This window comes from Drosophila simulans, chromosome 2L, assembly GCF_016746395.2.
Source record: "Drosophila simulans strain w501 chromosome 2L, Prin_Dsim_3.1, whole genome shotgun sequence".
Lineage (NCBI taxonomy): Eukaryota > Metazoa > Arthropoda > Insecta > Diptera > Drosophilidae > Drosophila > Drosophila simulans.
This window is the reverse complement of record NC_052520.2, coordinates 7,343,843-7,371,750: the sequence shown is the minus strand read 5'-3', so window position 1 is coordinate 7,371,750 and position 27,908 is coordinate 7,343,843. Positions and strand designations below refer to the sequence as shown.

General features: G+C 41.0%; 8 protein-coding genes across 9 annotated transcripts; 3 read left to right on the top strand and 5 right to left on the bottom strand.

Moving 5' to 3' along the window:
- Positions 1-969, bottom strand: LOC6731349 (accessory gland protein Acp29AB). The gene has a single exon (XM_002078469.4). The coding sequence runs from the start codon at positions 912-914 to the stop codon at positions 63-65; it is 852 nt and encodes a 283-aa protein (XP_002078505.1). The 5' UTR covers positions 915-969; the 3' UTR covers positions 1-62.
- Positions 970-2,023: 1,054 nt separating this feature from the next.
- On the top strand, positions 2,024-3,011 carry LOC6731348 (SOSS complex subunit B homolog). Its single transcript, XM_002078468.4, has 2 exons — positions 2,024-2,262; positions 2,326-3,011. Exons 1-2 carry the CDS (start codon positions 2,131-2,133, stop codon positions 2,806-2,808), a joined length of 615 nt encoding a protein of 204 aa, XP_002078504.1. The 5' UTR covers positions 2,024-2,130; the 3' UTR covers positions 2,809-3,011.
- A 130-nt stretch (positions 3,012-3,141) lies between these two features.
- Positions 3,142-6,566, bottom strand: LOC6731347 (probable trehalose-phosphate phosphatase C). Its single transcript, XM_002078467.4, has 4 exons — positions 6,383-6,566; positions 5,993-6,317; positions 5,573-5,759; positions 3,142-3,609 (listed from the first exon to the last, which is right to left on the bottom strand). The coding sequence occupies exons 1-4, from the start codon at positions 6,445-6,447 to the stop codon at positions 3,356-3,358; spliced, it is 831 nt and encodes a 276-aa protein (XP_002078503.1). The 5' UTR covers positions 6,448-6,566; the 3' UTR covers positions 3,142-3,355.
- A 647-nt stretch (positions 6,567-7,213) lies between these two features.
- Positions 7,214-8,868, bottom strand: LOC6731346 (probable trehalose-phosphate phosphatase C). Of its 2 annotated transcripts, XM_016179708.3 has the most exons (4): positions 8,725-8,868; positions 8,351-8,483; positions 7,563-8,184; positions 7,214-7,498 (listed from the first exon to the last, which is right to left on the bottom strand). In XM_016179708.3, the coding sequence occupies exons 2-4, from the start codon at positions 8,413-8,415 to the stop codon at positions 7,364-7,366; spliced, it is 822 nt and encodes a 273-aa protein (XP_016023937.1). In that variant the 5' UTR covers positions 8,416-8,483; positions 8,725-8,868; the 3' UTR covers positions 7,214-7,363. The 2 variants fall into 2 exon arrangements, with proteins under 2 accessions (XP_016023937.1, XP_044778273.1); XM_044922338.1 differs by having other exon boundaries at positions 8,351-8,835.
- Positions 8,869-11,754: 2,886 nt separating this feature from the next.
- On the bottom strand, positions 11,755-12,258 carry LOC6731345. Its single transcript, XM_002078465.2, has one exon. It carries the CDS (start codon positions 12,256-12,258, stop codon positions 11,755-11,757), a length of 504 nt encoding a protein of 167 aa, XP_002078501.2.
- A 1,328-nt stretch (positions 12,259-13,586) lies between these two features.
- On the top strand, positions 13,587-21,384 carry LOC6731344 (ras-like protein rasS). The gene is made up of 6 exons (XM_016178776.3): positions 13,587-13,873; positions 19,989-20,119; positions 20,181-20,317; positions 20,378-20,536; positions 20,603-20,755; positions 20,877-21,384. The coding sequence occupies exons 2-6, from the start codon at positions 20,011-20,013 to the stop codon at positions 21,303-21,305; spliced, it is 987 nt and encodes a 328-aa protein (XP_016023935.1). The 5' UTR covers positions 13,587-13,873; positions 19,989-20,010; the 3' UTR covers positions 21,306-21,384.
- Positions 21,385-21,470: 86 nt separating this feature from the next.
- LOC6731343 (armadillo repeat-containing protein gudu) lies at positions 21,471-23,875 on the bottom strand. Its single transcript, XM_002078463.4, has 3 exons — positions 23,075-23,875; positions 21,744-22,995; positions 21,471-21,682 (listed from the first exon to the last, which is right to left on the bottom strand). Exons 1-3 carry the CDS (start codon positions 23,689-23,691, stop codon positions 21,542-21,544), a joined length of 2,010 nt encoding a protein of 669 aa, XP_002078499.1. The 5' UTR covers positions 23,692-23,875; the 3' UTR covers positions 21,471-21,541.
- A 243-nt stretch (positions 23,876-24,118) lies between these two features.
- Positions 24,119-27,857, top strand: LOC6731342 (MTOR-associated protein MEAK7). Its single transcript, XM_002078462.4, has 7 exons — positions 24,119-24,399; positions 25,709-25,933; positions 26,171-26,486; positions 26,545-26,918; positions 26,983-27,089; positions 27,200-27,290; positions 27,351-27,857. Exons 1-7 carry the CDS (start codon positions 24,271-24,273, stop codon positions 27,453-27,455), a joined length of 1,347 nt encoding a protein of 448 aa, XP_002078498.1. The 5' UTR covers positions 24,119-24,270; the 3' UTR covers positions 27,456-27,857.
- The last annotated feature ends 51 nt before the right edge of the window (positions 27,858-27,908 follow it).

Below are 27,908 nucleotides of genomic sequence, written 5' to 3'. Positions count from 1 at the left end.
TGAATTATAGTATTTGTGGTTTTATTGTAATATTTATTCAAACATATGTTGATTCTTCAAAACTAAACATCACTGTCTGATTGGCAAATGAAATGCATAACGTCAGTGGTGCAGGATAGAACGATCATAATGTTTTCGTGCCCATAAACGTAGGCGCAGTGCTGGGTGGGATTATTGTACTTGGGTTCATTTTTGCGCCACTTGAAGTAGGTGGCTCGTTTGCCGGAGGCCAAGGATATAAACTCGCCCTGCTTGGCCAGGTCGTTGACACCCAGCCAGTAGTTCGCCTTGTTCAGTTGGGACACTATGGCGTTGTATTCCTGGGCATTTTGGAATGCTGCGAGGTGGCCGCCCATTTCAATGCACATCTGCTCGGCGGTCCTCCAGTTCACCTGTAAGTTGTGTTCGATGTAAAAATACCTCGATCCTATCTGTTGGTATCTCTGCAGCACGAGTTTCCTTTCGATATCGGATAGAGTCCTCTGAATGGCTGTCAGCTGGCTTTCCGTCCTCTTCTGTCCATCTTTCAACTGATTACCCAGGACTGTCTGATTGCCTTCGATATCCTTTAGTTTTTGCCCAAGGTCGTCCTGGGCGATTGCCTTCGAGATATTGTTCACAAGGAATGCTTGCTGGGCTTCTATTTGGATTTGTGTCGCCGTCAACTGGTCTTCTATTTTATCCAGTTTCGCCACGGTTCCATTAACTTTCCCCTCGCAGGCTCCCCAGTCCTGTTTCTCCTTCGAGAGGTGATCGATGACCGGCTGCAGTGCGGATACGCAATATTCACTGCACTGGTTGGGAGGATCTGATAATAGACACACATAGCGCCTGCCCTCCTGGGCTTCTATCAGAGATCCGTAAGGATACAGCAAAAGAAATGCGCACAAAATAATTCTCGTGGAGCTAAGCATTTTGGACAACCACTGAGGTTGAAGCTTGATAAAGAACTGATAGATACTGAAGTAATTGGCGCACTTTTTAAAGACCCGCGAATATGATTGATAAGCATATTTGATCTTCTTATTAATATTGTCACAAGAAATTTGATGTGGTATAATAAGTTATCATTATTTGTAAAGCTTTGTCAATATGGTAAAGTAGTAAAGTAGATATGTACTTTAACTTAATGACATACTTCATTTCCGAAATCGGCGCTAAAATCAAGATCGTCCACTATTAGATCACTCAGCTAGAATTTAACAAATAAAATAAAAAAATAAAAATATTTTGGGCGATGCAATCTTCTGAGACAAACTTGCGTTGCGTCTACGTCTCAAGGATCTGCATGCTCGATCCTATTTTTCTAGTTTTAATAGTAACCAAAATCATATACGAACAAAGGGACATGGGCAGATTAACTACTGATCCTGATTGAGAATTCCTTTACCTGTTGCATATTCTTCAACTAATCAAGTATACCTTTTTTCTCTACGTGTAACGGCTATAATGTTAGATAATCATCACTTGATGGAAACAATTAATGTCAACTTGTTTGCTTTTCCAGGAATTTCTTATTTGTGCCTACTTTCACCGGTTTTTTGAACTTAACTGCTCTGGAGGCTTCCAATTAAATTATCTGGTTAATTGTAGATTTTATCTATGTCTCAGAAATAATCGACAGCTAGCACAGTCAGAAGAAAGATATATGTAGAAATTTACAATGATTCACATCTGCCGGAAATGAAAAAGCTTTTTTATCTAGGGTGGTTCCCTACTTTAGTGACCACAATTAAATTTGTTGCTTGTGTGTTAGATTTGGAATTAGTAATAGGGTTTTAATTAGGAACTAACAATATTGATAAAGTAATTGTTGCTTGTAAAAATAATGTTATCTAACCCTTTAAATAGAATCTATTCAACATCGATTCTACTTATCATGCGATGATTGATCAAGAACATTTAACATTTTTAATAGACTACTATAATAAAATAATTAGATAGTAAGATATAAAATTAAAAAAAAATTAATGAAATGGCTGGAATAAACAGTTCGAGGTAAACTATGGTCATTTTTGATGTCTTAAGAGTGGTCACACTAAAGCCGTTTCAACGTCTGGCAACGCTGCACAACGCCAAAACAAAACAAATCATTTTTGGTACTTCTTGAAAACACTTGCTCATTTTGCAATGTACAACGTGGAATGCATTCCTATTAAGGACATAAAGCCGGGTCTGAAGAACATCAATGTTATCTTTATTGTCCTGGAAGTTGGCGTGGCCACCGTTACAAAGGAAAACCGCGAAGTGAGGAACTTCAAGGTGGGTTCATCGTTGCATTATTCGCATAAAAACCAATAATATAGTGACGACAACGTTTATAAGGTGGGCGATCCTACGGCCTGCATCAATGTCTCGATTTGGGACGAACCGGGCAAACTGATAGCACCCGGCGATATTGTGAGACTGACAAAGGGCTACGCCTCCATCTGGAGGCATTGTCTGACCCTTTATTCTGGAAAGAACGGCGAGGTGTTCAAGATCGGCGAGTTCTGCATGGTCTTTAACGAGAGCGTCAACATGAGTGAGCCGAAACGGGCGGAGCAGCAGGCAGTGGCAAATCCTGCTGCTACTCCGGCAGGGCTTCCGGCCGGTGGTGGTACTTCTGGCTTGCCCGCCAAGGGTGGTGCCACGGGTATTTCTCAGCCAGCGGTGGCTGCTGCACCAGGTGCTCCCGCCACCCAGAGCGCCGTGACCACAGCTCCCGCTGCGGCGCCAGCAATCGCAGCCCAAACGACAACGAAACCTGGCACCCGTGGTGGCCGTGGAGGTGGAGGACGAGGTGGCCTTAAGGGGGAACGGCGATAAAGGGTCTCAAGAGTACCAGGAACTAAGCGAACAAGAACCAAACCTCTACAATAATGCGTAGCTTAATAAGACATGTTTACACATCCCAAAAGATCGGACCTGGATTTGGTATGTTATCTAGATTATTTGGGCTTTACAATTTACGTAATAGGTCTGCATTATTGAGCATCAATTAAACATTCAATTAAAAATATGAAATCAGATTACTTGACTTACCGATTCCGTATTATCATATCTCTATAAAAAACTAAATTTGTAGTTAATCTAGCCTAAATCTAACAAAGCTTTTAAAATGCAGATAGAAAAGAAACTTAAAGAAAAGCACCCAATTTGTAAGTTTAAAAAAGATTGTATTTATATTTTATTTGGCAAAATCAAAGACACAAAAAAGGTTTCGAGAGCAATTGTCCAGCAAGTTAACTTGTATTGCATTATACTTCAACTCAAATGGGCGAATCATTCTTTTTTTTTAGGTGTAATTATGATGTGTGTTGAGTGTGAGTGTGCGTGGAATTTAGCTTAGGCTTAATATCCTCTGGCTTTGGGCTTAGGCCTTCTTCTTCTTCTCGTAGTAGGCCTGCACGGCTTTCAGGAGATATCCAACTTCCTCGACGGTCTTGATCTGGTAGTTGGCATAGGTCTTCAGTGTGGGCAGCTCGGACACACGGAAGGTCTTGCCGATGCCGTGCAGCACCTTGATGGCATCCTCATCGGTGGTATCGTCGCCCACGTAGACGATCTTCAGGTTCTTGGCCCAGTCGGCGTCGAACTGCTTCTCCAGGATCATCTTGGCACCCTCACCTGCAAAGGCAAAGCACAATTAGAATGGATTTATATACTATCTCAGCTATTTTAAAGTGTATACAAATCTTTAGTTGAAGATCAAACCATTCTTAAAATATTCTTGTATTTGCATAAATGCAATCTGTGATCGAAGCATGTTTTATTTCTTGTGGAAGCCATGTGGAATGTATACAAACAGCTATGCACTGCTGGAACTCATCCAAAATCGCTCAATAAACAAGCGAGAACAATATTTTCAAATGTCTAGAATTCTTCTCGGCACACATCTTAGATCATATAAATCGCATGCAGCCCCCAAGAAACAGAACCGAATTCTTCCCCATCTTGTGTGAATTATTTTTAGGTGTCTACGTGGGCGGATCTTCTCTATTTTTCGTTTCGTAATTTGGTTTGGCCAAGTAAGTGAATGTTTGAAAAGATGAAATCGAATCATTTAGCTGCCACCTCGGTGTGCAGTAAAAATCAGTACATTAGAAAATTAGACCTGAATATTAATCTACCCCATCTAATTATTTTAATTACTCAGCTCTCCTCTTCCGTTTCTAGCGTTTAACGCCACATTTTTGTTTAATTGGTGACGCAGTCTATTCACCGATTTTCCACCGCCTCCCCGAAATGTTGCAGTTTTCTCTTATTTTTCAGACGGCACCAACAATTCTTCTCTTTTGTATGCGCCCGTCGAAAATAATATTTTTTTCAAATTTCTGTTGGCTTTTACTTTTTGCAACCATTTTGTTCTGGCCCCTATAAATTTATTGCCTTTGGAGGCGTACACCATCATAATTAATTTTTGATTTTCACGCATTTCATACACGAATATATCTGCTTAAATATGTTTCATGTATCTCGTCACCACGGCTCATTGGCCTGAGCGACATTTCGGTTCGGAATGGGTTGGTTGCCTTCTAGAGGACAGAGGTGACAAGTGGCGTCCATAAATCTCCTCAAGGGGGGTACAAATTTATTGTGAATATTTTTTCGGAAATTTTGAAAATTCTTTTTTGCTTATTTGCTTGTATTAAAGAAGATCAATAATTGGGGATATGTTTAAATGACGGCTGTGATCCCAAAAATATGTTTTTTTTCTGATAGGCGGACAAAAAAGTTGGCATTGCTATTTAGAATTACTTTTATATCTTAAAAACTTGAAGATTAAAGCAAAGTTATATGTGGGATGGATACTATAAGTAAGCTAGAACTTTAATAATCTGTGCACATATATCTGTCCGACTTACATAAAAGTATGTATTTAAAAGCACGCATCGTTAGTGGAAAACGTCATCAAATTAAATTGGTTTCGCTTGATTTTGGCTTCATTCATCTTTAAAAAAGCTAAAATTACAAACACCCCCGCCAAACCGAAAAGTGTGTGCTTTCAATTGGAACACAAAACTTTCCGCAAATATTGTGACTAGCGGCAAAAACAAGTGATGAAAAATTCGAGAAACGAAAGCGAAATCTTATGTCTATGAGAAATTACACAGATACGTTAATTTATCATAAGAAATCGGGCTAGTGACTATATGAATATATAGAAGACGACAAGTATATATAGTTTTAGGCGCGCTTTTGACATCAGTTGGCTGCGGGATGTTTTGTCTACCGCCGTCTTGTGTATATATTTTTCTCAGACATTTTAATTTTGTCTGATTTTTGTGAGTGAACTTTCGAGCGGTGTGTGTGTGTGTGTTAAATTTTTCGTAGAAAATATTTTTTTGTGAAAGACGCCCACGTCGGATTCCCATTGGGGTATAGAGAAAATAGAGAAATTTTAGCAATAATTAAATCATCGAAGCGTCGAGTCAAAAATCGAATTGTTCGAGCAGGTGCCGAAGTGCTGAAACGCTGAAAGGAATGCCCATGGGGACAGCTTGCAAATGGATGGCAGCAGTTGGCAAATTGTTTAACGATGACGGGTGTATTAATAGCCCCCTTGGAGCATCGCATGGGTCCCACTAACCTTTGTCCCAGTTGACGCGGGGCTTGCCCTCCAGAGCGTAGGGCGTCTCGATCAGCTGGAATCCATGGGCCTGGATCAGTCCCTTGGCCTCGGCGATCAGCTTGGCCTTCAACTTGTCGGTGACGCCCTTGTAGTGATAGGTCACGGAGATCTTCTTGTCCTCCACCCAGGCACCGGAGCACACGACCTGTGGAAGGTTCAAATGTTTTAGTAAATGATCCAACTCTTTTCTCACTAATTTCTATATTATTGAACTTAATTAAAATTTATATTTACTGCAATTTTCGTTCTGTATCAGATTGTATCTTTTAAATAACACAAATAAATTTTCACGATCTTAGGACACTTTCAATATAGAACACTTTTTGAATTCTGCTTTTATCCCTTCTTTAGTTTAAATTTCCATTGAGCTCAACTTACCTTTTCCTTGAGCTCAGAAACCAGTTTGTTGTGCTTCTCGAGCAATTCCTCGGGCATCTCGATCTTGAACTTCTTGCCGGAAGGATACTCGACCTCCAGACCATGGTTGCCGGCGTAGGTCACATTGGGGAACTTCAGGTGGTTCTTGATCTCGCTCAGTTCGCGACCGGAGAAGACGACCATGAATATTTTCTCGTTGGCGGCCAGTTTCTTGATGTTGATCTCGGTATCCTTGGGCATGACGGACAGCTCCTCGGTGAGCGGGGCCAGGGTGCCATCGTAATCCAGCAGCAGGACCACCTGATCGGTTTCAGGGTTAATGAATCTGTCGAGGAAACAATGCACCTTAGATCCTTGAAGTTCCTGCGCCGCCGATCCTTCGAAACTCACCCCTCGAGGGCCTTCACGTAGTCCTCCTCCTTCTTCAGCAGTGGTGCCTTCTTCTGCTCAGCCATTTTCTAGATGTATCTCTGTTTTAGATTATTTTGTATCTAACGGATATAGCGCGCCGTGCTGGACGTTCCTCGACCGATTTAATACTAATGACCAGCTATGCCCAGCAGCCATATATCGCCTGCGATCTATAAGTATCCGCGATCCCATCTCGTTCTCTTTCTGCTTTGGCCTCTCTCCAAATGGTTGGTGGCAACTCTGGCCCCGTACGTTGGCCAAGTAATTCCCACAATATTTATGAGGCATATGCGCATAAAAAATCACATTCTATAATGGATCTTCGACTGTATATGAGGCTTCTATATATAATGAAAAAATACACACACGAATGTCTATCTATATAGCCGCAAATTTCGGCTTGTGGCGCTGAAGGGAGGTGAGTATATAGTGTGTATATATATTTTGATGATGTCTTTCATGCACCTTTGTTTGAGATTGTTTGTCTTTTGGAAGTGTTTCTTTTTATATGACACACTTTGGGGTATCTAAGTTTATCGGACTTTCTAAGGATTATTTAAACAAGTTGAAACATTTGAATTTCGACATTTTTCCGCAACGGAAGAATCATTTCCCTGGATCAATATTCTGTTCGCAAAAGATTTCCATTCAATGATTTATTTATTTTCTTTTGATCTTCAAACGAAGAGTGAATGTTGTGCTTGCTTTAAGATTAATGAACGAATTTGTATCAGATTATCTTGAAGTTAACAAATATTTATTTGCCGGTGAATGAAGGTTACATTATACGAGGAAAAAATCATGATCATATTAAGAGCAAGTATTTTATTCTAATTCCACTAACTAATCAAATACATATACAGTTTATATTTCAATATTGCTTATGCAAAAACAGAATTTCGATTTGTATTATATGTAAAAAATCAACAAACTTTTTAGCTTTTATAAATTCGATTATATCTAAGAAACATACACATTGGCTATCCATTTGAGAAGATCGGTCATCACAGCCTGCTTGGGCAACCGGAAATCCGCATAAGTCTGGATCTGGGCATCTGCAGAAATTCTAAACGAGCGACCCAAGCCTCTAAGCACCTAAAATGTTTAATATTAAATATATAAAATTATAGGTTTTTGATAAAGTAGCATTTAAACTCACTCTCATGGCATCTTCATCGGTGGTATCATCGCCAGCAAAGACCACACTCACTTTCTGCGACCAATTATCCCCGAATTTCTGCTTCAGAATATACAGGGCAGCCTCTCCCTTGTTCCAATTTACTGGGGGCTTAGCTTCGATGGCTTCATGGGCCTGATTCGCACGGAATCCGAACTTTGTGCAGATCTCCGAAGCCAACTGCTTTTGCTGATCCTTCAGGGCTACGGGCGTATCTCTGTAGTGGTAGGTGAGTGATACCTTCTTATCCTCCACCCAGGCTCCATTCTTCTCCACCTTCTCCTTGAGTTCCCTAACCATTTCTGTGTAGTTTTTCTGGATCTCCGTGGGCAGCTCGTAGTCGTGCCTGGAGCCATCGGGATACTCGATTTCCAGTCCATGATTACCAGCATAGGTAATGCCATCGATGTTTACTTGTTTTTGCACATCTTTCAGCCCGCGACCCGAGATCACAGCGAGAAAAACTTTGGGATGCTTGGCTATCTTGTGCAGTATGGCCTCCAGTTCCACGGGCATTTTGGTCTTCGCTGGATTATCGGCAATTGGAGCTAGGGTGCCATCGTAGTCCAGGAGTACGGCAACTGGGCTTTCCGAACTTAGATACCTAAAAAGATTGAGAACGATTTAGTCGCCTAACTTTTGTGTTGTATGAAAGAGAATTAAGCAGTGAGTTGATGAAATTAAGCGAATTGCTTATCAGTGATTTGCTCGTTACATGACATGGACAAGGTCACACTTCCGTCGCTAATTATCACATAATTCCGACTTACCCAGGTAAATTATGCTCGAAATCCTCGAGATTACTAATCACAGGTGCCACTTGTTTCTCAGGCATTTTCTCAATTTCCCGATAACTTCTTGTCGCGCTTAGAAGGAATGCGAATAAGAATACGATGGATTTCACTGAAATAGTTGTGTGAGGAGATTAGTTCCGCGTTTGAATTCGTCTTATCAGCGTGTTGATGTCTCAGTGCATCAGTTTGAACTGGGAGATTTTCTGGTTGAGACTCGTTTTTATAACCGTTTGATAGTTCTCACTCTCTGGAGATAAGAAACACAAATCGATGGGGATTCTCTGCCACAGACTTTTCCTCTCAGCGGGTAATTATCACCCGAGTACAATCAGCTCTGAAGATCAAGTCACCTTAAGGTAGCCGGGTACTTGGAACTTCTCGAGTGGCTATCGACACCTATCCCTGATGGATCTGCGAGGCGGTTTGACTTGCTACTTCTCCGGCAGCTGCAGTTTTATAATGATCCGTCGGTGGTGATTTCCTCAAACAAATTGTCGCCGGGTTTTTGTGCTTTAGAACAAAGGCAGTACGCCACCCACCGCCCGCCGCCGATTCAACGACTCGCCGATTCAGTGCATCATGCGTTGCCTTCGTGTACGGTGCGTGCATTGCCTCCTTCTCCCCGTATCGTAAAGTTCACATTCGAGGGCAATAAAACAGCAACCGAAATTCATAAATTCCACCCACTACCCAGTGACATCGACCCCCTTTGCACCCGTCCCTCTGCTTTGATGGGACCCGTCGTTAATTAGCAATGAGCATGCAAATCTGGTTATGTACTCGCGTTTGTCCTTGCCAAATCCCTTTGACGTGCCGATAAGCGTGTCCCTGCAGGAGGTAACCTAAGGACGATTCCCCCAACCTCCTTATCCCTATTCCTATCCCTACTGGCATGCCTCCACCACGATGTCAACGCGATTTGGGGGCACAAATATTTGTTACATGCAGTGGAATTGATTAGGCGACAACAGTGACTCTAAAAATAGGCACAGCATGGACGCGACACGCGAAATCTATGGAAATTGGAGTGGGAAAATGTGGGGGAAATCTAGCAGTGTCTATGGGGTTAACAAGCTTAGACCTCAGCCAGTACTTTGTGGCATAAGCTAAAGAGGATTAAAGGACTTGCAACAATTTTGTTTAGTAATATACAAAAGTTGATTTTTAATTTTAATCCCAATTAAAGAAAATATCTATTAGATTATCTTTGTTTGGTAGCTATGATAATATCTGGGTTAGTGTATCTTTTAGAGGGTTAAAGTCAAAGTGAATCACGCTGTCTGGGAACCGCAGCATGCTCCAAAAGCATGCTCAGACAAACACCGATACCAACCAAACCCAAAACAAATCCAGACCTGACCAGGCCAAACTGTTTACTCTCGATATTAGCACAGGCAAGATTCAATATAACGAACCAAAAATAAATTTTAGACAAATATTTAATTGAAGAGCCATTTTAAAATACTAATATATGAAATAACTAAATGAAAAACGTTATATTTTTCTCTAGAGTTTAGAGCTCGCAAAAGTCTAACTCCTTTTAATGAGGGTTGACTGTTTAATATTAGGATAGCTAGACAGACCAAATTCAAGAGGGTTCGAGTGCAGACAGCCCTCTCATATAAAACATAAACAAATCCGATGAAGTTGGAGCCCCTCAATGGAATCTTTCGCGGGGCACGAGCCCAACTGTCCGATTTCATCTGGTTGCTAATTTCGAATTAATTGCGAGGCCACTAATTTTTGCTTGGTAAACAAGTGTGTGGGAAACCCCTTCCCTTGAAAAGTGGAAAAGCAACATATTTCTTATTTAAATTTGTCCAATTTTCTCACTCACTTTTTCAACGAATTGCTCTTATAGATCGGTCACAATCTTAATTTGGCTTATTTTTCAACTGAAAAACTGTCAATTGGCTTTGATTCCAAGTTTCTGGTAAATATTTTGCAAGTGATAGAATTAATTTTGTTTTCTTCGCTACCAAATTTTGTTTTGTTTGGCTAGAAAAGCTTTTGCAGAAGCTCTTCGATCAAGTTCGGTGAATCAGCTAGTAAGGTGGGCAATAATGACGGGGTGGGGAAGATATATGGGCCTACATAAATAGATTTTTGAACACGCTTGCGGAAGGGGACAGGAAAATGAATTAGCTGAAAGTAGGCACAGTGTGCTGTTGCCTAACTAAAATCTAAAGAGATATATTTTTTTTGTTAATTATTTGTTATATTTATATAATATTTGCCAATGAAGAATTGTCAATAATAAAGAATTTATATATTTTTAACAAATTTTCAAATTTAATTTATTATAAATATATCTTTTTAAATTCCAGAAATTGTTACGAATTCAAAGGCATTTTACTGGAAAATCCTTAAGAGTCATTTAAGTTTGGTTTCCACGCGGTTTCACAGTAAATATGTTTTTGATAAACACGAATTAACATAATCAAGAGAACGTACACCACCACCTTTAAAGCTATTTACCTGCTTAAGATAGTTGTAGAAAATAGGTAGGGGTGTTGTTTTTCACACCTTTGCGTCCTTAACCCGTAAACAACAAGAATGCAAAGTGACAGGTAGGCTTGACGTGCGGATGGGGTTGAAAGGTCGCGGGGCAAAGGCTTAGGTTGGACACATAAATCAGCCGAAAATCGGGGAAGGTGGGGTCAAAGGGCGTGGGCCTTGGAGCCCAGGGCAGTCGAGCGTATGGCGTTTACGTTGGTCAAAATTAATGCTCAGCTCGCCTGGCTAAATTCAACCTGTTGCCTCTGTCAGAAGCAATTAGTGGACGTGCCACGAGGCGTTTCGATGTCAACAGGTTGCCACATCTCACACCCTGCAGATGCACACTGATAAAAGGGGGGTTTAGAACTCTATCCACTTGCTGGGGGTGATATGTACGTTTGTATGGTTGGAGGTTTCTCCACTTGGCGAGGCGTGTAAACATTTTCAACACAGCGCGTGTGTGTGGGCGTTGTGTTTGGCCTAGCATTAGGGCATGGTCTATTGCCAATTACATGGAAAATGTTTGCATACTTGCCTGCTTTTTTTGTGTTTCTGTTTGTTTGGTTCCTCGCTTATAATGTTAAGTGAAGGTCAGCTGGCCAGAAACCGAAATTCAATTGCCCCCCGTGGAGGGAGAATGTTTGCAGTGGGAGTGTGGCAACAGGAATAGGCCTACATCATTCGTTGGCAACAATGTTGCCAAGCTTGAGAGAAATTTTGGGTCAAGTTGCATACGTAAATCATTTTTCATCTGAATTGTTTATTTAGAATGCAAAAAAATATTATGTAATTTTAGTATTCTGCCTGATAACATAGTTAATTTAATTTTTGTAGTATTTAATATTTTGTTAGTTTAAAACGTTGCAATTAATCCATCCATTTTATGGTAGATAGCTAGATCGCTTTCGTTGTCCTTCGTTTTCTCGATAGCTTTGCAACATCGATCTGCACTCTAGTTTGGATAGGGTGTTCCGCATCGCAGTTAGCTTGACTTCCGTACTGTTCATTATAGCTTGTAGCTGGTTTCCTAGGACTGCCTGATTGCCTTCAATCCTGTCCAGTCTTTCCGCGAGGTCCTCTGATACAGTGTGCGTCAAATTTGAAAAATGGAAAATGAGCTGGGTTCCGGAAAGAATCTCATTCGTCGCCAACTCAATGCGCTGTAGTTTTTCCTGCGTTTCGTTTAGTTTCACATCGCAGCTGCCCCAATCCTCTAGATCCTTTCTAAGGTGATCGATAACTGGCTGTAGTGCGGACACACAAAAAGCGCTGCACTGACTCGAAGGATCGGATAATGGACATGTATTACTCTGAGCTCCAGTCGGAAATCCAAGCAGTTCCAGGACCATAAGTGCGCACAAAAAGATTCGTATGGACTTGAACATGGTGTACAACCACTTGGGTTGAAACTTTTGAAAAGACTGCTACTTGGGTTGAAACTTTTGAAAAGACTGCTACTGCAATAGTTGCATGACTTCTAAATAACCCTGTAACATTGTTGATAAGCATATACGATCTTCATATATCTATATTTTCCGAGAAACTTGATATAAAAAATGGTTGCTATCTTTATTAAGCTTTAGTCATGCTTAAATTTAGTGTATTTAGAATACTTTTTTTGGCGTTGCCAGAAGTACAAAATCAAAATGCACTGCAGAGAATCCGAGGACTTTTGAAGGATATCACAGTTCTATGAAGTAAAATAAAAGCTACCTGTAAGTAAAAATTTATTAAAGCGTAAGATAAAAATACATTTTGGCCAAAGAAAACGCAGTTAAAATGAATTGGCTGTGCTTCGATTTATTTTTAAAATACGATTTACGGCTTATGGATCCATCCGGTTTGCAAATAATTGCGTCTTTGACACATCCGGCTTCAAATTGGCTCTTTGAAACTTCCGCTTGAAGTAGAAGGTGAATGCTGCCAAAATAAAGAGCATTAAAAATTGAGTAAACATTTAAATGCTCATTTCTTAGTTAATTATTAAAATGATACATTACCATTCAGTTTTTACATTTACTTGTAATTCATATTTGATAGCAACATGGCTGCTGGCAACATGTGCGTCTGGCCTCACAACATGTTGCTGGCAACACTTTTGTGTTTGGCGCGCTTTCGCTGATTTCATTCAAGCAACGGCAGCGCAGCAGATGCGACGCGTCGCGGTCGCAGAGGAAAAACTTCGGTCGAGGATTGTGCCGCATATTGGGATACCGGTTTGGAGTCGCGTGTCGGTGGGTGGACGTGGATATTGGATGTAGTGGACCTCCTTTGCGAACTCTTTTGCATTTTACATTGGTCCACATATCGCCAGCACTTTGACGACACCGCTGCGAAGGTGGCAAGGCGGCGGAAAAGTGGGTGGTGTTTTATATTATTGCCTCACAATGGCAACGCATCGGTCGGCACTGCGTCGCAATAAAGCCACTTCGATGGCATCGGCGGCGGTACTAGTTGGATATATAAAAGCATAATTGCTGCGAGCCAGCGGCTTAATAGCAAACAGGAAGCTGAAGTGTCAACAACTCGCCAAAATAATAAATCAAAATATTAATAAAATATTACAACAATTAAATATTATAACTTTCTAAACGTGATTCAACAATATTTAAAAAATTATTTTATAACAACAAAAAAAAACAAATAAATAATATAACTAAATGCAATTAATAAAAGTAAAGCCACTATAAACTTTACAAAAAATAAATAAATTTTAAAAACACAAATTATCCGAAGCTTTTTTTTTGAATATAAAAAAAGTCGCCAACCAGTACAAAGAAAAACCAACAACATTTTGCCAAATATACATGTTTTGAGAAATTAGTAATAATTGTCGTATATATTTTTTTAATCACTGTGTATATCAAATGTTCCTAAAAACAACATAAAAATATAAGCTAATTTAAAGCAGCGCGTCTCTTGAAATTAATTCGAATACAACATGAAAATCTAGCAAAACAATACAGTTTTGAGGAAAACAAAAACTTGTTTCGCCCAACGGTGCGTATACTTAATTGTTGTTACAACTAAATAAAAATACCAAATTTATAACAATCAAAACGATGAGAACTTTGTTTCAAAAATGTTCCATACAGAGCATTTCAAAAATACACAATAAATTAAATCAAAAGTAAAATATTTCTGCTTGTTTCTCGTTCTTGTTCGATTTGTAAACATTTATGTCTGCCGCAGAGCCGTCGAAAAGGGCGTTATTGGGGGGCTTTTTCTAACAATATTTTTGCATTAATTGGTATATGAAACTAAAATCAAATGAATTTAAATGCCTGTTGATTTGAAATCCCCTTTGGTTCCTCCCATGCTCGATTATTTTTGCTACTCCAGTCGACCTTGACTTGAGACTCGGAATAAACGATAACTTTTCACCTGATGGCTTTCTGCACATATATTTCTCGATTCTCTTGATTTGTAAATCATTTTAATTGGCTTTGATTGCTGCTACTTCCGCCAAAAAAGAGTCTTGTGCAAAACTGTTTGACTTTGAAATGGTTTCAGAAATAAAACAAATTGCGGTGCGCCTCTCCATCTTGCCATGTCTGTTTTTGATTTGCTTGTTTGATATGTTTTAAATTTGGCGGCAAGGTCGCCAGCTTGTCTGTGCAAAAGTGAAATGCAAATTCTGTTCTTTTCGAACCCGTCCGCCATGCGTTATCCGAAATCTCATTCGGGCGTTGGGTCAGGAAAAGGTGTTTACGGCTCACCAAGATTTATTATATCAACAAAACATAATCAGGGGCCTTAGCACCTTGCCCCGCGAACTGCCACACCTCCCATCCCCCACAAAGCTGACTAGTTAATAGCGCCCGATATCTGCCCCTGCACCTTACTTTGTGGTGCGGGGCATAAAGCCACAAACAAAAGCGTTTTATTGCCAGAAGACCGCAGACTCGAGCGGAGACAGTAGCAAACGATGACAAACGCCATAGCCGCAGAATAATATAATCGGAAAATTATTGTACGGTGGATTGAGCTATGAGCTACCCTATGTCGTCATGTGAAATGATTATTTGCAATCACTTCTAAAGCTATTGGCTTTTTGCATGAAAATTATAAAATACACATATCTTAGCAGATTTATTTTTGATTTCTTATTCGAAATGCATGTGGTATATTTATAGAAAATCGTACTTGCAAGAAGCCTTCACATTCCCAAAACCAATATCGCCCTCTACATCTAGGGTATCGAATGTAATTCATCGTTCTGAACAACTGGCACAATGAGTGGGTACGACAAGTGCATGGGAATTTTATGAGGATGGTGATCATAAAGACCAGAAAGCTGGAATCAAGTTAAGGGCTGGGCTGGGAAATGGGGGTTAAGGGGATGGGTTATAACATGTTATGGTGCTCTCTGAGTTATTGATATTTTGCATCTCAGCCTACGACAAGTGGCAAATGTGGCAAGGAATTTCTGAGACTAAGGAGACTTTTTCAATTTGTGGGTTCTCCGTTCGTTCTCATAAATTCCATTGATATTTATGAGGAAACCGAATTTATATTGAAATGGAAATAAGCAGATAAAAGCCTGCCATATTTGATATTAATGCTGTGCGATGGGTGATGTTATGAACCCAAACCTAAGTGGATACTTTAATAGAACAACTTAAAGATAGATTTAAACCTCACTTTTAGTAAGAGCAATTAATTTCTTAAAATTTATCCTGGCTTGCTCAATAAATTGCGATTAAAGTTTTACCTCGTTTCAAAATTCCTCTCCGCTTAACCATCATCTCATATATCAAACGGCCTTAAACAGTTTAGTATTTGTCCTTCATCCCATTTCCTTGTAATCCTTTCACCCTTTTCAGCTTGTTGGCTTGCCCCTTTTTCTCGGTAAAAACAAACCATGTCTATGTTTATTTAAGTGGTGCTTAGTCAGCAAAAAATCACCCGTGTGAGCCTAACTAAAATAACATTTATGACGCTTGACTTGTATTATTTATGGGGCTGATTTACCAATGTCTGCGACTATGGTTCCCTAACAATGGAGAGAAATGAATTTCTTTTCGTAGATTTATTTTTATATATACATTTAAGCTCCACTCAAGGTGAATACTTATGTGAGGAAGTTGACCGCCAACTTCGACAATTTTACGCATTTTCAATTTCAGGGCCGCGCAGCAAAACAAACTGACTGAGTGAGAGAAAAACCAATGGCAACATTCGCTGTTATTGTACAGTGAAAGAAAATCTCACAGCAAAGTAAATTAATTCAAAAATTATTAGTTAAATAAACAAGACTGTGTCCAATTTGTATTTACTTTCAAATAAATATAATTTAATAAACAACGTAGTATCTTATAGATACATTTCGAAAGTTTTTAGAAATGGCTGCATAATTATGATGAATTATTAATTTTCCAATTTTGGTTAATAATTTTTCTTCGTGTGCACATTTCGTTAATGTTAACTGGCTGCTCGATACCGAAATGAAATGACAAGCAAAAAACACGGAAAAAGTGGTCTGGGCAGGGGCATCGAGACTGCGTGGAGTGGGCAACTCCAGTCATCGACAATGGGTCGGATGGCAAGTGGCGCACTTCCCATGACCTTAGCCTTAGCCGAATGTGGAATGGTGGTTGGCACTATGACAACCCACTCGGAACCATCTCCCTTCCACCCTTCCCCCTTCCTGCAGCCAACCATTCCGTTGCCACCTTATTTCCTGAACAACCACTTGTTGGCTGGGCAGTTTGATTTGTTTTCCGTGGAGCTCCAAGCGGCATAATCATCCTCATCAACCAAATCAACATCAACTCTCGGGTGATGACAACTACAACTGCCTAGCACGTGCCCCGAAAAAAAAATTGCGTCCAAGGACGGTCGGGCGGTCGGGAGGCCGGTTGTTGAAAATCGTGTGGAAAACTATAGAGTAATGTAATACAATCTTCGCCGGGCTCTGGAATTATGTATTTTAGGTGCGCAATAGCGAGCGGCATGTGTTGGTAAACATAACAACCAGGTCAACAGCCCGATGGGCCCCCAACTCATTTCGTCTCTCTGCCGGTGGGGTTTTCATTTTCAATGCCTTTGCCAAGGTCCGGTCGACGTCCTGGTAATTCAGACATGCGAGTCCTGTCATTACCTGACATATGGGGTACTCGTCGATAAAGAAGGAAAGTTAAGCTGCCACATAAATATATTGTTCTTTTGTTGGCTGAAATGTAACTACGCAAGTGTCAGATAGATTTTGGAAGCTAAGAAAGATATCAATTGATTCCTTTGTTAAGAAATTAATTAAGCGAGTTACGTTCGAGATTTCTTAACCATACAAAAAGATGTTTTACTTAAAATGGCTATAAAGTAAGAATAAATCGTTTTTCAAATATACAGAGCCATGTAATTTCGTTTCAAAGTATATCCAGGGCTTAAATTCAATCCTCTAATGAAGTTATATCAACATCCAAGCTAAGTTTTAAAAATAGTTTCAAGAGCCACCTAATTATCCGTCCAATAATAAGTACTTGTTGCTTGTCCGACTGCAACCACTTATTTATTTATTTGGATCAGAGCCCAGCTTTTCAAAAACATTGCTTTGGAAACCAATCGTTTCCAGTTGATTTGATTTATTGGGCTCGGATGTTGTAACAAAGCGAATACCCTTAAGCATTTCTTGTGCAAATTCTTGGAAACTCATTAGTGTTCGCTTGGGCAGCTGGCTTACACCTTGCTCCAGTGCATTCCCCTTGCTTTTCGCGCCCACAATTCATCTCTTGTTCAAGGACCTCACCAGCATCCCTGCCCGTTTCGGTTATTTTCTGCGCAATAAAAAGTGAATAGAATGTGGTATAATAATACAAATTCTTGATTGGCATCGTATACTTTTGGGCGTGTGAAAAGCAAAACATGACGGCGAGACTGCCTTTTGAGTGAACTTCACCGGAAATGTATAATTAAATACAAATTAGCAGGGAAACAGAAAAGTTTCTCTCTGCTGGGGATTAAAACCGTCTGGCTACAGACAAAACTTTCAGCATCGGCTTAAAGCTCGACCCAAAAACCACTTGATGCTGGGCATTACGTATACGCCACGATGGTGATGCTGTTGCTGATGCGGCAGCTGGCAGAGGGAATCGTAGACTCAGCTCGAGCCAGGATGGCAGGAAAGCGGGAAAACGCTTCATTAAGCACGCACCGTAGAGTGTTTGAGTTTTAAATCCAACTAATTAAAATCTACGCAGCACAACTTGGAGCGAAGAATACGCAGCAATGCTGTGGGTTGGTGTTTCGATGAGGTGAGGTAAGCTGGACTTAGTTTGGCCATCATCCTGGCTGTGCCGTCGAGCACATTTGTTTCACTTTGTCTAAGAATGGGAATACCTATGGGAATTCAATACCATGATGGCAAAACCTTAAAACTTCTGGCATTGCTCTTTAACCGAAAATAAGTTTAAATTGCAGAAAGTAATTAAATGGCAGCAATAATGAAGTCAATATTAGCTCTGTTATTCATTGAAGCTTAAAGTTCTTCGAACTCATTTCATTCTGAACTTTGTGTTTGAATTACTTAGAAATATATGTAAAGTGATTAATTAATATTCAGTATTTTTACAAACTACTTCTGTGCAGGCTATGATATAATGATATGAGATAGCTAATCAAACATTCATGTGAATGGCATACGTTTTTATCTGCAACAATTCATTAACGTGCGATGAAATATTCCCCTTAATAACTCATATGCTCGCACGTGTCGTTGAACTGAGTGAGGAACTTTCCCACATATATGGCCACAATAGAAGGACACATCGATATCCGGAAACGAAGGACACGAAATGAACAAGTCACATTCCGAACGGAGTCAGGAGATAATTGATATTTGATTGTCGTCACTTGTTGCTCGTCCTTCGGCAAATGTTTTTATTTTGCCAGTTGTGCCATATTTCGATATCCTTTGACATCCTGCGCTAATCGGCTGACGGGGCGTGTCCTTATCATTTATAATAATGACCATGACAATGCCCAAGGACACCGCGGCCTCCTGCCTTTGCCCATTTCGTCTGTGTCTGCGACTGCTTCTGCTGGAGGACAACGCAGAAAGTGTCCAATAAATGTTTCATAGTTGTCGGTAGTCTGACATTGTTGACCTTTTTAAAGAGCACAAACACACAAACACCCACATGCCCACCCACACATGTTTGTATGTGCAAGTCCATGGGTGGCCATAAAAAACACACAAGTCGAGCATCTTTTGTTTAGTGTTCCTGCTGGGTTTTGAAAATGCAGCACTTTTCAAAACCTTTGGATACTTTTAGTTGAAACAAAAGTTTGAGGACGGGACAAGCTCGAAACGGAATAATTTGTTTTATAGTTTGCGCACACTTTTTCCAGTGTATCTAAATTTAATCACAACATTTATTTTAACAAAGCCAATAATAGCAATGTTTAACAGACAAGCAAAACATTTCTGTTTAAAATTAGAATTTGCGTTCAATATGAACAAAGGTAGTTCATAACTCCCTATTCAGAAATATTCTCATGGTATCTAAAATTATTCTGCTATTTTGTTAACTTGTTTAGTTTTTTAATGTTTAAGTGCGAGTAGTAAAACGGGCTGTCTTTCTGTGTTTTTATGCGACAAAGGTATGCAATTTGCCTGGAAATCGCTGGCCGAAATTAGAAAACGCCGTGGTTCAGTCCCATTCCCAAGTGTCTAGATATTTTGATGCGGGTAAAAGAAAGCTAGAGCTAGCCACAACAGCATCAGGAATCTGGGGGCAACAAAGGTCGTGTCACTCATTCCTAACAGACATATTGTCTCGGAAATACGAGACCTTAACACCCAGACCCAATCCAAAAACAGGACATTCCTATACCCTGGGATGAAGCTGTAAAATGGATGGTAGTTTTGGCTAAAAACTTTTCTTAACTGTAATTTTTAAAATATATATTAATAATCTCAATTAAACAGAAACTAGGTTTTGAAAAATATTGAAATATTATACCACAATAATTTTAAAATATATCAACGATTATATGCATTCTATAGTTTTTGGAATTTTTTAAACTTGAGTGAAAAGATTTACAAGATGGGTATGTGTAAGTCTTATTAGAAAGTTCACCTCTCACTTAAAGACTTTTATATTATATTTTTCAGACAATTGCCACTGGTATCTGCCATGAATGCCACCTCGCCAAAGTCATCGCTGGTCAAGTTGGGTCTGCATACCAATAAACAAAAGACTCTGAAGGTTATGGTCCTGGGCCAAAGTGGTGTGGGAAAAACGGGTGAGTTGTGCGCTCGACTCCCAGAAAAGGAAACCCAAACTGAAGGGACTCTCCCATTTAGCCATGGTGGTGCGTTTTATTACCCGACGCTTCATTGGCGAGTATGATCCTAACCTGGAGAAGATTTACACCTGCCAAACCACGCTGGACAAGGAGCAGATTCAGTTTGACATTCTGGACGCCACCGGTCAGCTGCAAGTGGGTTTTAAATGGGATTTTCAATTTTGCATGACATTAAAGACCATTTTTTTTTTTTAGGAACTAGATGGAGTTAGTCTGGAGTCCAACATCCGCTGGGCCGACGCATTTATACTTATGTACTCCATTACGGACAAGTGTTCCTTCGACGAGTGCAGTCGCCTAAAGTTCCTCATCAATTACAATAAACGGAGACGCAAGTTGGGCTCGGCCAGTAAAGTAAGTAAATTAATTACTATATTTTTATCCACCTATAGGAAGCATATTTACATACCATATTTCCAGGAATATGCGCTGGATATTCCTGTCATACTGGTGGGCAATAAGACAGATCAGCCGGGCGATCGAATGGTCAGCTTGGAGGAGGGTCAGCGCCGATTCAGGGAGTTATCCTGCGCCTGTTTTCACGAGATTTCCGTCAGAGAGAGCGTGGATCAAGTAAGAAGAAAAATATTGAGCTAAAGTGAAACTAAACTTTTGCCTGATAAATGAATATTCCAGTTTCCATCACATGGCACCTTATAAAAATACAATTTGTTTATTCACTCATCCCAACCAGGTGCAGAATGTTTTTCGCGATGTGTTTCGCTTCTGGCGAGTCTTCAGCAAATTCCCCAAGCTCAAGCGCTCCACCAGCGATGTGGCCAATACGGATGGAATCCTCACGCCCGATTCGGGATCCTGTTCCTTCTACGATGCCTCGTCTTTGGGCGTCGGTCGACATTCCTTTCTGGTCATCGGAAGCGCCTGTTTGGAGGAGAGCAACGGTGACCATACGGAGTCCACGGATGAGATTGCGAGTAGCAGTTTGAGCAGCTCGCGCAGCGACATCGATGCCCCCTTCCGGAGTAGAGCTTCGACGGACGGAACCCTGTTGTCCCGACCACGGAGATGGCGGTATCCACCGCCGGGATGCCTGCTGCCACACACGAATCGCGTGGAGCGACGGATGAGCATTTCCACCAGGGGCAGTAACGCCAGTTACTAGGGAATTGTACGCAGGGTGGGTCGAGCTTAGTTAGTCAAAATATGTAGCGACAAATATAAATATATAGCTAGATGTTATTGTCATGGAAAATAATACATATTTTTCTGGGATTTCTGGTTTAAAAATGTACTAACTTATTTATTTATTTGCTAAAAATGCAAGAAATTGGTAGCATCGGCATACACATATATTTTGTCAAATACAATTAAATAACTTAACAAAGAAAAAACAGGAAGCTAGTCATCGTCGATTTTAAGCAGATATTCCTCGGCACGCAAGGCCAATTCGCGGATATTCCGCAGACAACCGGCGGCGGCCAACTGGAGCTCCTTGTTAGTGGATCCAATGCACTCCAGCAGGAAGGGAACAACTCCACTCTGAAGTAAGATAAAAGGATCTAAATGAGTTGCTAAATGTGATTAGTTGGTAGAAACGGACCTGGTGCATGGTTATGCAGTTCTGCGGATCCATCGATAGCTTCTCCAGTGCCATGGCCGTGCTGCGGTGCACCAAGGGATTGTCGCTGGTCATGTAGGTGACAATCGGAGTGACAGTACGCAGACGTCCCAGTTCCTCAGTATTATTGCCGAAGCAGGCACAGGCGGCCACGGCAGCTGCCAAGTTCATTCGAAGAAGATCATCTGTGGTCTGGACGAGATCGGCCAGCTTGTAGATGACTTTCAGATCGGTTAGGATGGCCAGATTGGTTTGATCCTGGGCAATCGTTGCAATGGCAGCACAAACGGCGGATAAGACCATGATATCCTTGGACTTTAGCAGACCCACCACCAGTTCCATGGCGCCAACCAAGCTCCTGACCAATTCAGCGGAATCGTTGGCATTTCGAACACAGGGACATATGGCGTAAGCCGCATGAGCCTGAACTCTAGGGGTAGGGTTCTTCAATAGCGACCATATCAGCCTGACCGCATCTAGATCTTCCAGGATTCTCATGCTGTCCGGATCTTCGGCACACTCCTTCAAGCCCTTGGCCAGATTTTCCAGGAGAGGGGCGTGGGAACTGTTGAGTAGGGAAACCATTGCTGGTAATCCTCCAGACTGACGCAGTTGCTCCCTATTGCTCTGAAACCTCACACATTCAGATATAGCTCCGGTAACGTTGGTCAGGACCTCGTCACACTCATCATTCAGCAGGGCCACCAGGTGGTTCACCGTCCTAAGTTGATCCAGCACTTTGACATTTGCATCGGTTACGGCACACATCCAAATCGCTCCAGTGGCGCCTCTCAATAAAGGCTTATTTTCCCTCACATTCTTGTCCTTTATGATAGTTACCAAGGGCTCCAAGCCCCCAGCCTCCCTAACCAACTCCCTGGTGTTCGCATCGAAGGCGCACTTGTAGATCGCTGTACTGCCCTCCATCTTCAGCTCGGTATTTTCGGAACTTAGGTGGCTTACAATGTCGGGAATCATGCCCTCGGTGGTGATGGCCAGTTGGAACTTGGGCTCCGAGGAGCACTTTCGAACGGTGCCCATTATGGGAATGACCACATCGATGTGGCAGGATTTAAGGAGCTGAGCCATCAAAGGAACGATTCCACTCTTGCGCATCTGCTCCATGTTGTGCTTGGAATCAGCCAGAGTGAAAAGAGCGCGGGCTCCAGCGCGTGTCATGTCCAGAGACTCCAGATCATCTGGACTCAATTGGTCACGAGGCGTCTTTAGAATGCTATAATACAATTAGGTTGTTTAATTATTTCTTATATATGGTGAGGTAGTGTGAACCACTTCATCCATTGCCAACTCACCTCAACTTGATGTCGATGAGATCCACCAGCTTGGGGATTCCTCCGCAGGTGCGCACATACTTCCTGGCCAGTCGCACCTTGCACACATTGGCCAGTGTCTCGGCGGCCATGGTCTTCAGGTCCTTCATGGAGGAGTTTAGGATGTCCACAATGAGGGGAATGCCATCCAGATCCACGATGGTCTTTCTAATATCGATGTTCAGTGTGATATCCGAGAGAACTGTGAGGGCGCCCAAACAGCACTTGGTGTCGCTGCACTCCAGAATGTTGACCAGGACATCGAGTCCGCCGATGTCCGAGATGGCGAACTGATTGATCTGGGTGCTCAGATCGTAGTCCTTCAAGCAGCACAACGATACTATAGTGGCTGTCTGATTGCCCGCCTTGATGTATTTCACCAGTTTCTGGATATTATAATAGTCAGCAGGAATCTCAGCGGCTCGCGCCACTTCCTTCCAGCGATCCTCCTCATCCGTAGACGATTCCACCTCCGTGGTATCCGAGTCATCGGCGGCCACCTGCCGCTTATCCTTGGAGAATCTGTTGGGACAGGATCCGCACTGTTCTTTGGGCTTCCGGCTCCGATTGTGGGACGTTCCGCTGCTAGTGCCAATCATTCTGTCGCGTTGGATTACTCACGGATTTGGCCAGTCGTATTCCGGAAATATCTGTCGGTATGCCAGCTATCTTCAGTTTTGTATCGGAATTTATTGTGTTTTTGTGTGGGAGAACTTTATTAGGCCAGTCAATTGATTTAATATGACGTGTTGCTAAGGTAACTGAAATAATTTCAAAAATAGGGGGCTAAGGCAAAGGTATCTTAGTTCTAGCTTATAAGTTTATTTTATTTTAATACATTTTTATCTACAGCTATTCCCTGCATTTAAATCTTTTAATTTATTTTTATTCGTTTGGGTTTGGTTGAATTCGCTTAGCGGTTATTTTTAACCGTTTAGCAAATACATCGACCTGACTTTGCATAGACAATAACCGCATATAGCACAGACGTCCACCGAGAAATTTACCCGTTTCCCAAACTATCGCGGGTATCGCAGGGAAATCGACTTTCATTCCATCACCAGCTTGTGTTGTTTGTTTTTTATTTTCAATTAAAATCCGCGATCATCCGCAGCTGCAGCTGCATTGTTTGTTTACCAGCCGTCGTATCATCAGCCAACTGAATTTCGTCTCCGGAGATGGGAAATGCGAGTGGCAAGCGGGAGACGGATAATCTCTACAATTCGGAGGAGCTACGCATGCTGGAATCCGCGTACAAAAACGCCTCTGGCGGAGCACTTGAGAAGTTGACCCAAGACAGATTGGTGGTAAGTCCAGTAAATCCAGTTACCGTGCCACGTGTGCACTGCGAAAATCAATGGCAACTGCATTCTGCATTTGCGGAAGGGTCAGGGTCACAAGTTCAAGGACGCGCGGAGTGAACTTTCCACGGTGAAAAGAGAAATCGGGACTTTCGAGTGCATCACAAATGGCCGTCCATCCACCTGCTGCGATGGCCACCCTTCACTTGGAAGGGTATATCCTTTAGGGCATTAATTGGTTTTTGTCACTAACTCCTTTTTCGATGATTAAACATTGAAGTTAATCCACAGTATTGTGTTCCGAAAAACAAGCTTAGTTATATAAGTGATTCACAACTTTATCCGGCATTTTACAAAAGTTCAAACCGATACCTTCTTTTTTGATTTTAGGTGCAAAACAAGAAATTTAATAGAGTTGAAAAAAGTAAATGATTCTACTAGTTTAAAAATGAAATTCTGTACTGTACTTCTTATGTTATTTTAGTCCTATTATGATTAAATGCACACGTAACTTTCCAAAATTGTTATTTTAACCCGTTTAGTTAAATCTATCTGATCATACACAATTTGTGTTATAATTTTTCCGATGCGGGTTCAAGGCCCCAGATTTGTGTTTTATTTTTATCACAGAACAGATGACGGAAATGCAACCACTCAAAAAATGTTTGTTTGTAACCAGATGATGATTCCATATAATATTTTCATCTATTTATAGCTCGTGTTTGATTATCACAGCGCTGCCTAGGGTATACCAAAATTCGATATCTTCAATTTGGGCGTTATCAGTTTCGAATTGATAATTCCTGGGCCAGTGCGAACGTGTCCATAATTTGTCTAATTTGTTTGCTGCCGCATTTCGATGTTTGTCTTTTGCTTTGTTGAATTTGCTTGCTAACGAATTAGTCGTGATTTCAATGACTGGGGTCGTCAATTAGGGCCAAACCCAATTGAATTAAAAATAAACCATATGCTTAACCCGTTTGCAGCATGGCATGTGAAATAGTTGACTTTTAGAATGAGGAAATTGTGAGACTTGCATTCATATAGAGTAATTTAAGCGGAAACTCTCTGAATTGAAACTTTACATACATTGAAGTAGTATTTATTTTCATAAAACTTGAGAGACTTTGTTTTGAATCAAACATAATAATGATTCTGTGTACAGCCCTCAATGGGTTAATCTGTGTCAGCGCTTCCCAGACCTTCGCTCCCTGCAAGAATTTGCTGACAGCAGCGGGAAAATTATGTTCACGTATCCGGTGCGCATTTTGTTTATGTATATATACATATATCTGTTGTTTTGTTTCGAAAATAGGAAACTTGGTCGCAAACCATCGAAAGATCCCTGGCCGAAAGTACGGCTCAGTATCTATTTACGCCCACGAAGCCAGGTCAGCAATGTGTCAACCTTCAGCTGAAGAAATTCGGAGAGCCGTACTACATCATGGAACGCGGTACTATTGACCAGAAAATGCAAATGCTCCTGGGCTCGATGGAGAGAAGTGGAAATGACACATTCAACAGCAAGCAATTGGAGCAGGTGAGTCTATAAATAAGTAGTCATCATCATCAGATGTCGCGGAAATAATATTTACAACTTCTGTCAGCCGAGCCTCATTAGGATTCATAACATGTTTGTTATTGAATTACGTTTACCTTTAAATTTGTGTTTATCCTGAAAGCTTTGCACGTTTATTTTCTTAGCTGTCATATGAACCACTTTAATTCTTGTATCTATCTTGTATCTCGCCAATTAACCAATTTACTAATCCCCCAGTATATCTACTCGGTGATCAAGAGCTACGTGCACTTGGAGAGCACAGCGAAAAACTCTGGCATCAAGGAGTGGCACGATCTGGGCTTCAACACCACGGAAAGGTCCGCCGCCACCTTTGCCAAAGGCCTAATGAGAAATCTGGGCAAGGAGCTGGAGCACACTATGCCCAACGATGCCCTGGAACGTTGGTTACACGTCACTCCGCAGTTTCTGCAGATTTGGCGCGAGGTCTTCAGCCAGCTGTATTGTCGCCATGGTGGCAGCAAACGGAACATAATTAAGGAAATGGAAATTCCAATTCTGCCAGCATTGTGTGGTAGGACAAACAAAATTATTGAATTTAGTAAAATCATAACTTCTTTCTTATTTTCCAGATGCTCCGCAAAATAGTCATTATCGCCCAATCATCGAACTACCTCACGTCCTGTATATAAATGCTCAGTTGCCCCGCGAACATCGGCACAAATGGCGCTTTCTATTCTCTTCGAAAATCAACGGGGAAAGCTTCTCGACGATGCTGGGAAAAGTGCTGGACAAAGGACCAACGCTGTTCTTTATTGAGGACGAGGATCAATACATATTTGGCGGATACGCGTCCGAAACGTGGTCCGTGAAACCGCAATTTGGAGGCGATGACAGCTCATTGCTCTACACCTTAAGCCCTGCCATGCGGTGCTTTTCGGCCACAACTTATAACAATCACTATCAGTATTTGAATTTGAATCAGCAGACTATGCCGAATGGCCTGGTGAGTAATGTTTATGGCTAATTGATTGATTGCTTCGCTAAATGTTTATATTTTTGGTATACAGGGCATGGGCGGTCAATTTGATTTTTGGGGCCTTTGGATTGACTGCAGTTTCGGCGATGGACAGAGCGTTGAAAGTTGCACTACATATCGAGACTATGTGCAGTTGAGGTGAGTGTACATTAAAATGTTTCACCCTACAAACCACTAGACTCTATATCTTAATACAACATTATTTTAAACAATTATGATTAATGTACCAAATATTTTTCTTACCCAAGTAAACGAAAGCAATTCAAAATACGAAACATGGAAGTTTGGGCCGTGGGAGACTTACCAGTTAAAGAAGAAGACGAAGAAGGCGAGGGTCAAGTAAGTCAAATTAAACTCAATATTATATTAAATATAATATATTATATCTTTAACCCATAGAAACGTTCGGTGCTGGATGGCAATTTGGAAGATCGGGCCATGTTGGAAATTGCGGGCAAGAAAATGCACTCGGATGGATTGCGTGAGCCCAGCATGGATGATTGATATTATGTGAAACTATTTAAGGAAAAAGCTTTGTTTTATCATCGAGAAATTGTGAGACCATGCCCGATATGGGTGTGCAGTTAATAATTCAATTCAGTTTCCTTAGCTTTTTTGCGATCCCTATCGAACACACAAAAAAAGTCCTGCGAACAAAAGAGTATTTGTTCAATCCATTCCTATAAACGTTTTTGTTTAGGTATTAATGTTTATATATACAATGTATAATGGATATAGTTTATGTAATACTGAGAGTATTGTTGTTGCGTTTTAGATCTTAAAGTGTGAAAATGAAATCATTTAAATGATGTAACAAAGAAGCAAGCATAATAAGCAATGTTAATTCGTCGAATTTTTCCCATTTTTATCCTACGTCAATAAAATGCAAAGTAATTGCTGAATTTATATCAATGTCTTTAAAGTTAAATGCTTGAGTATGTAAAGGTAGCACTTGAA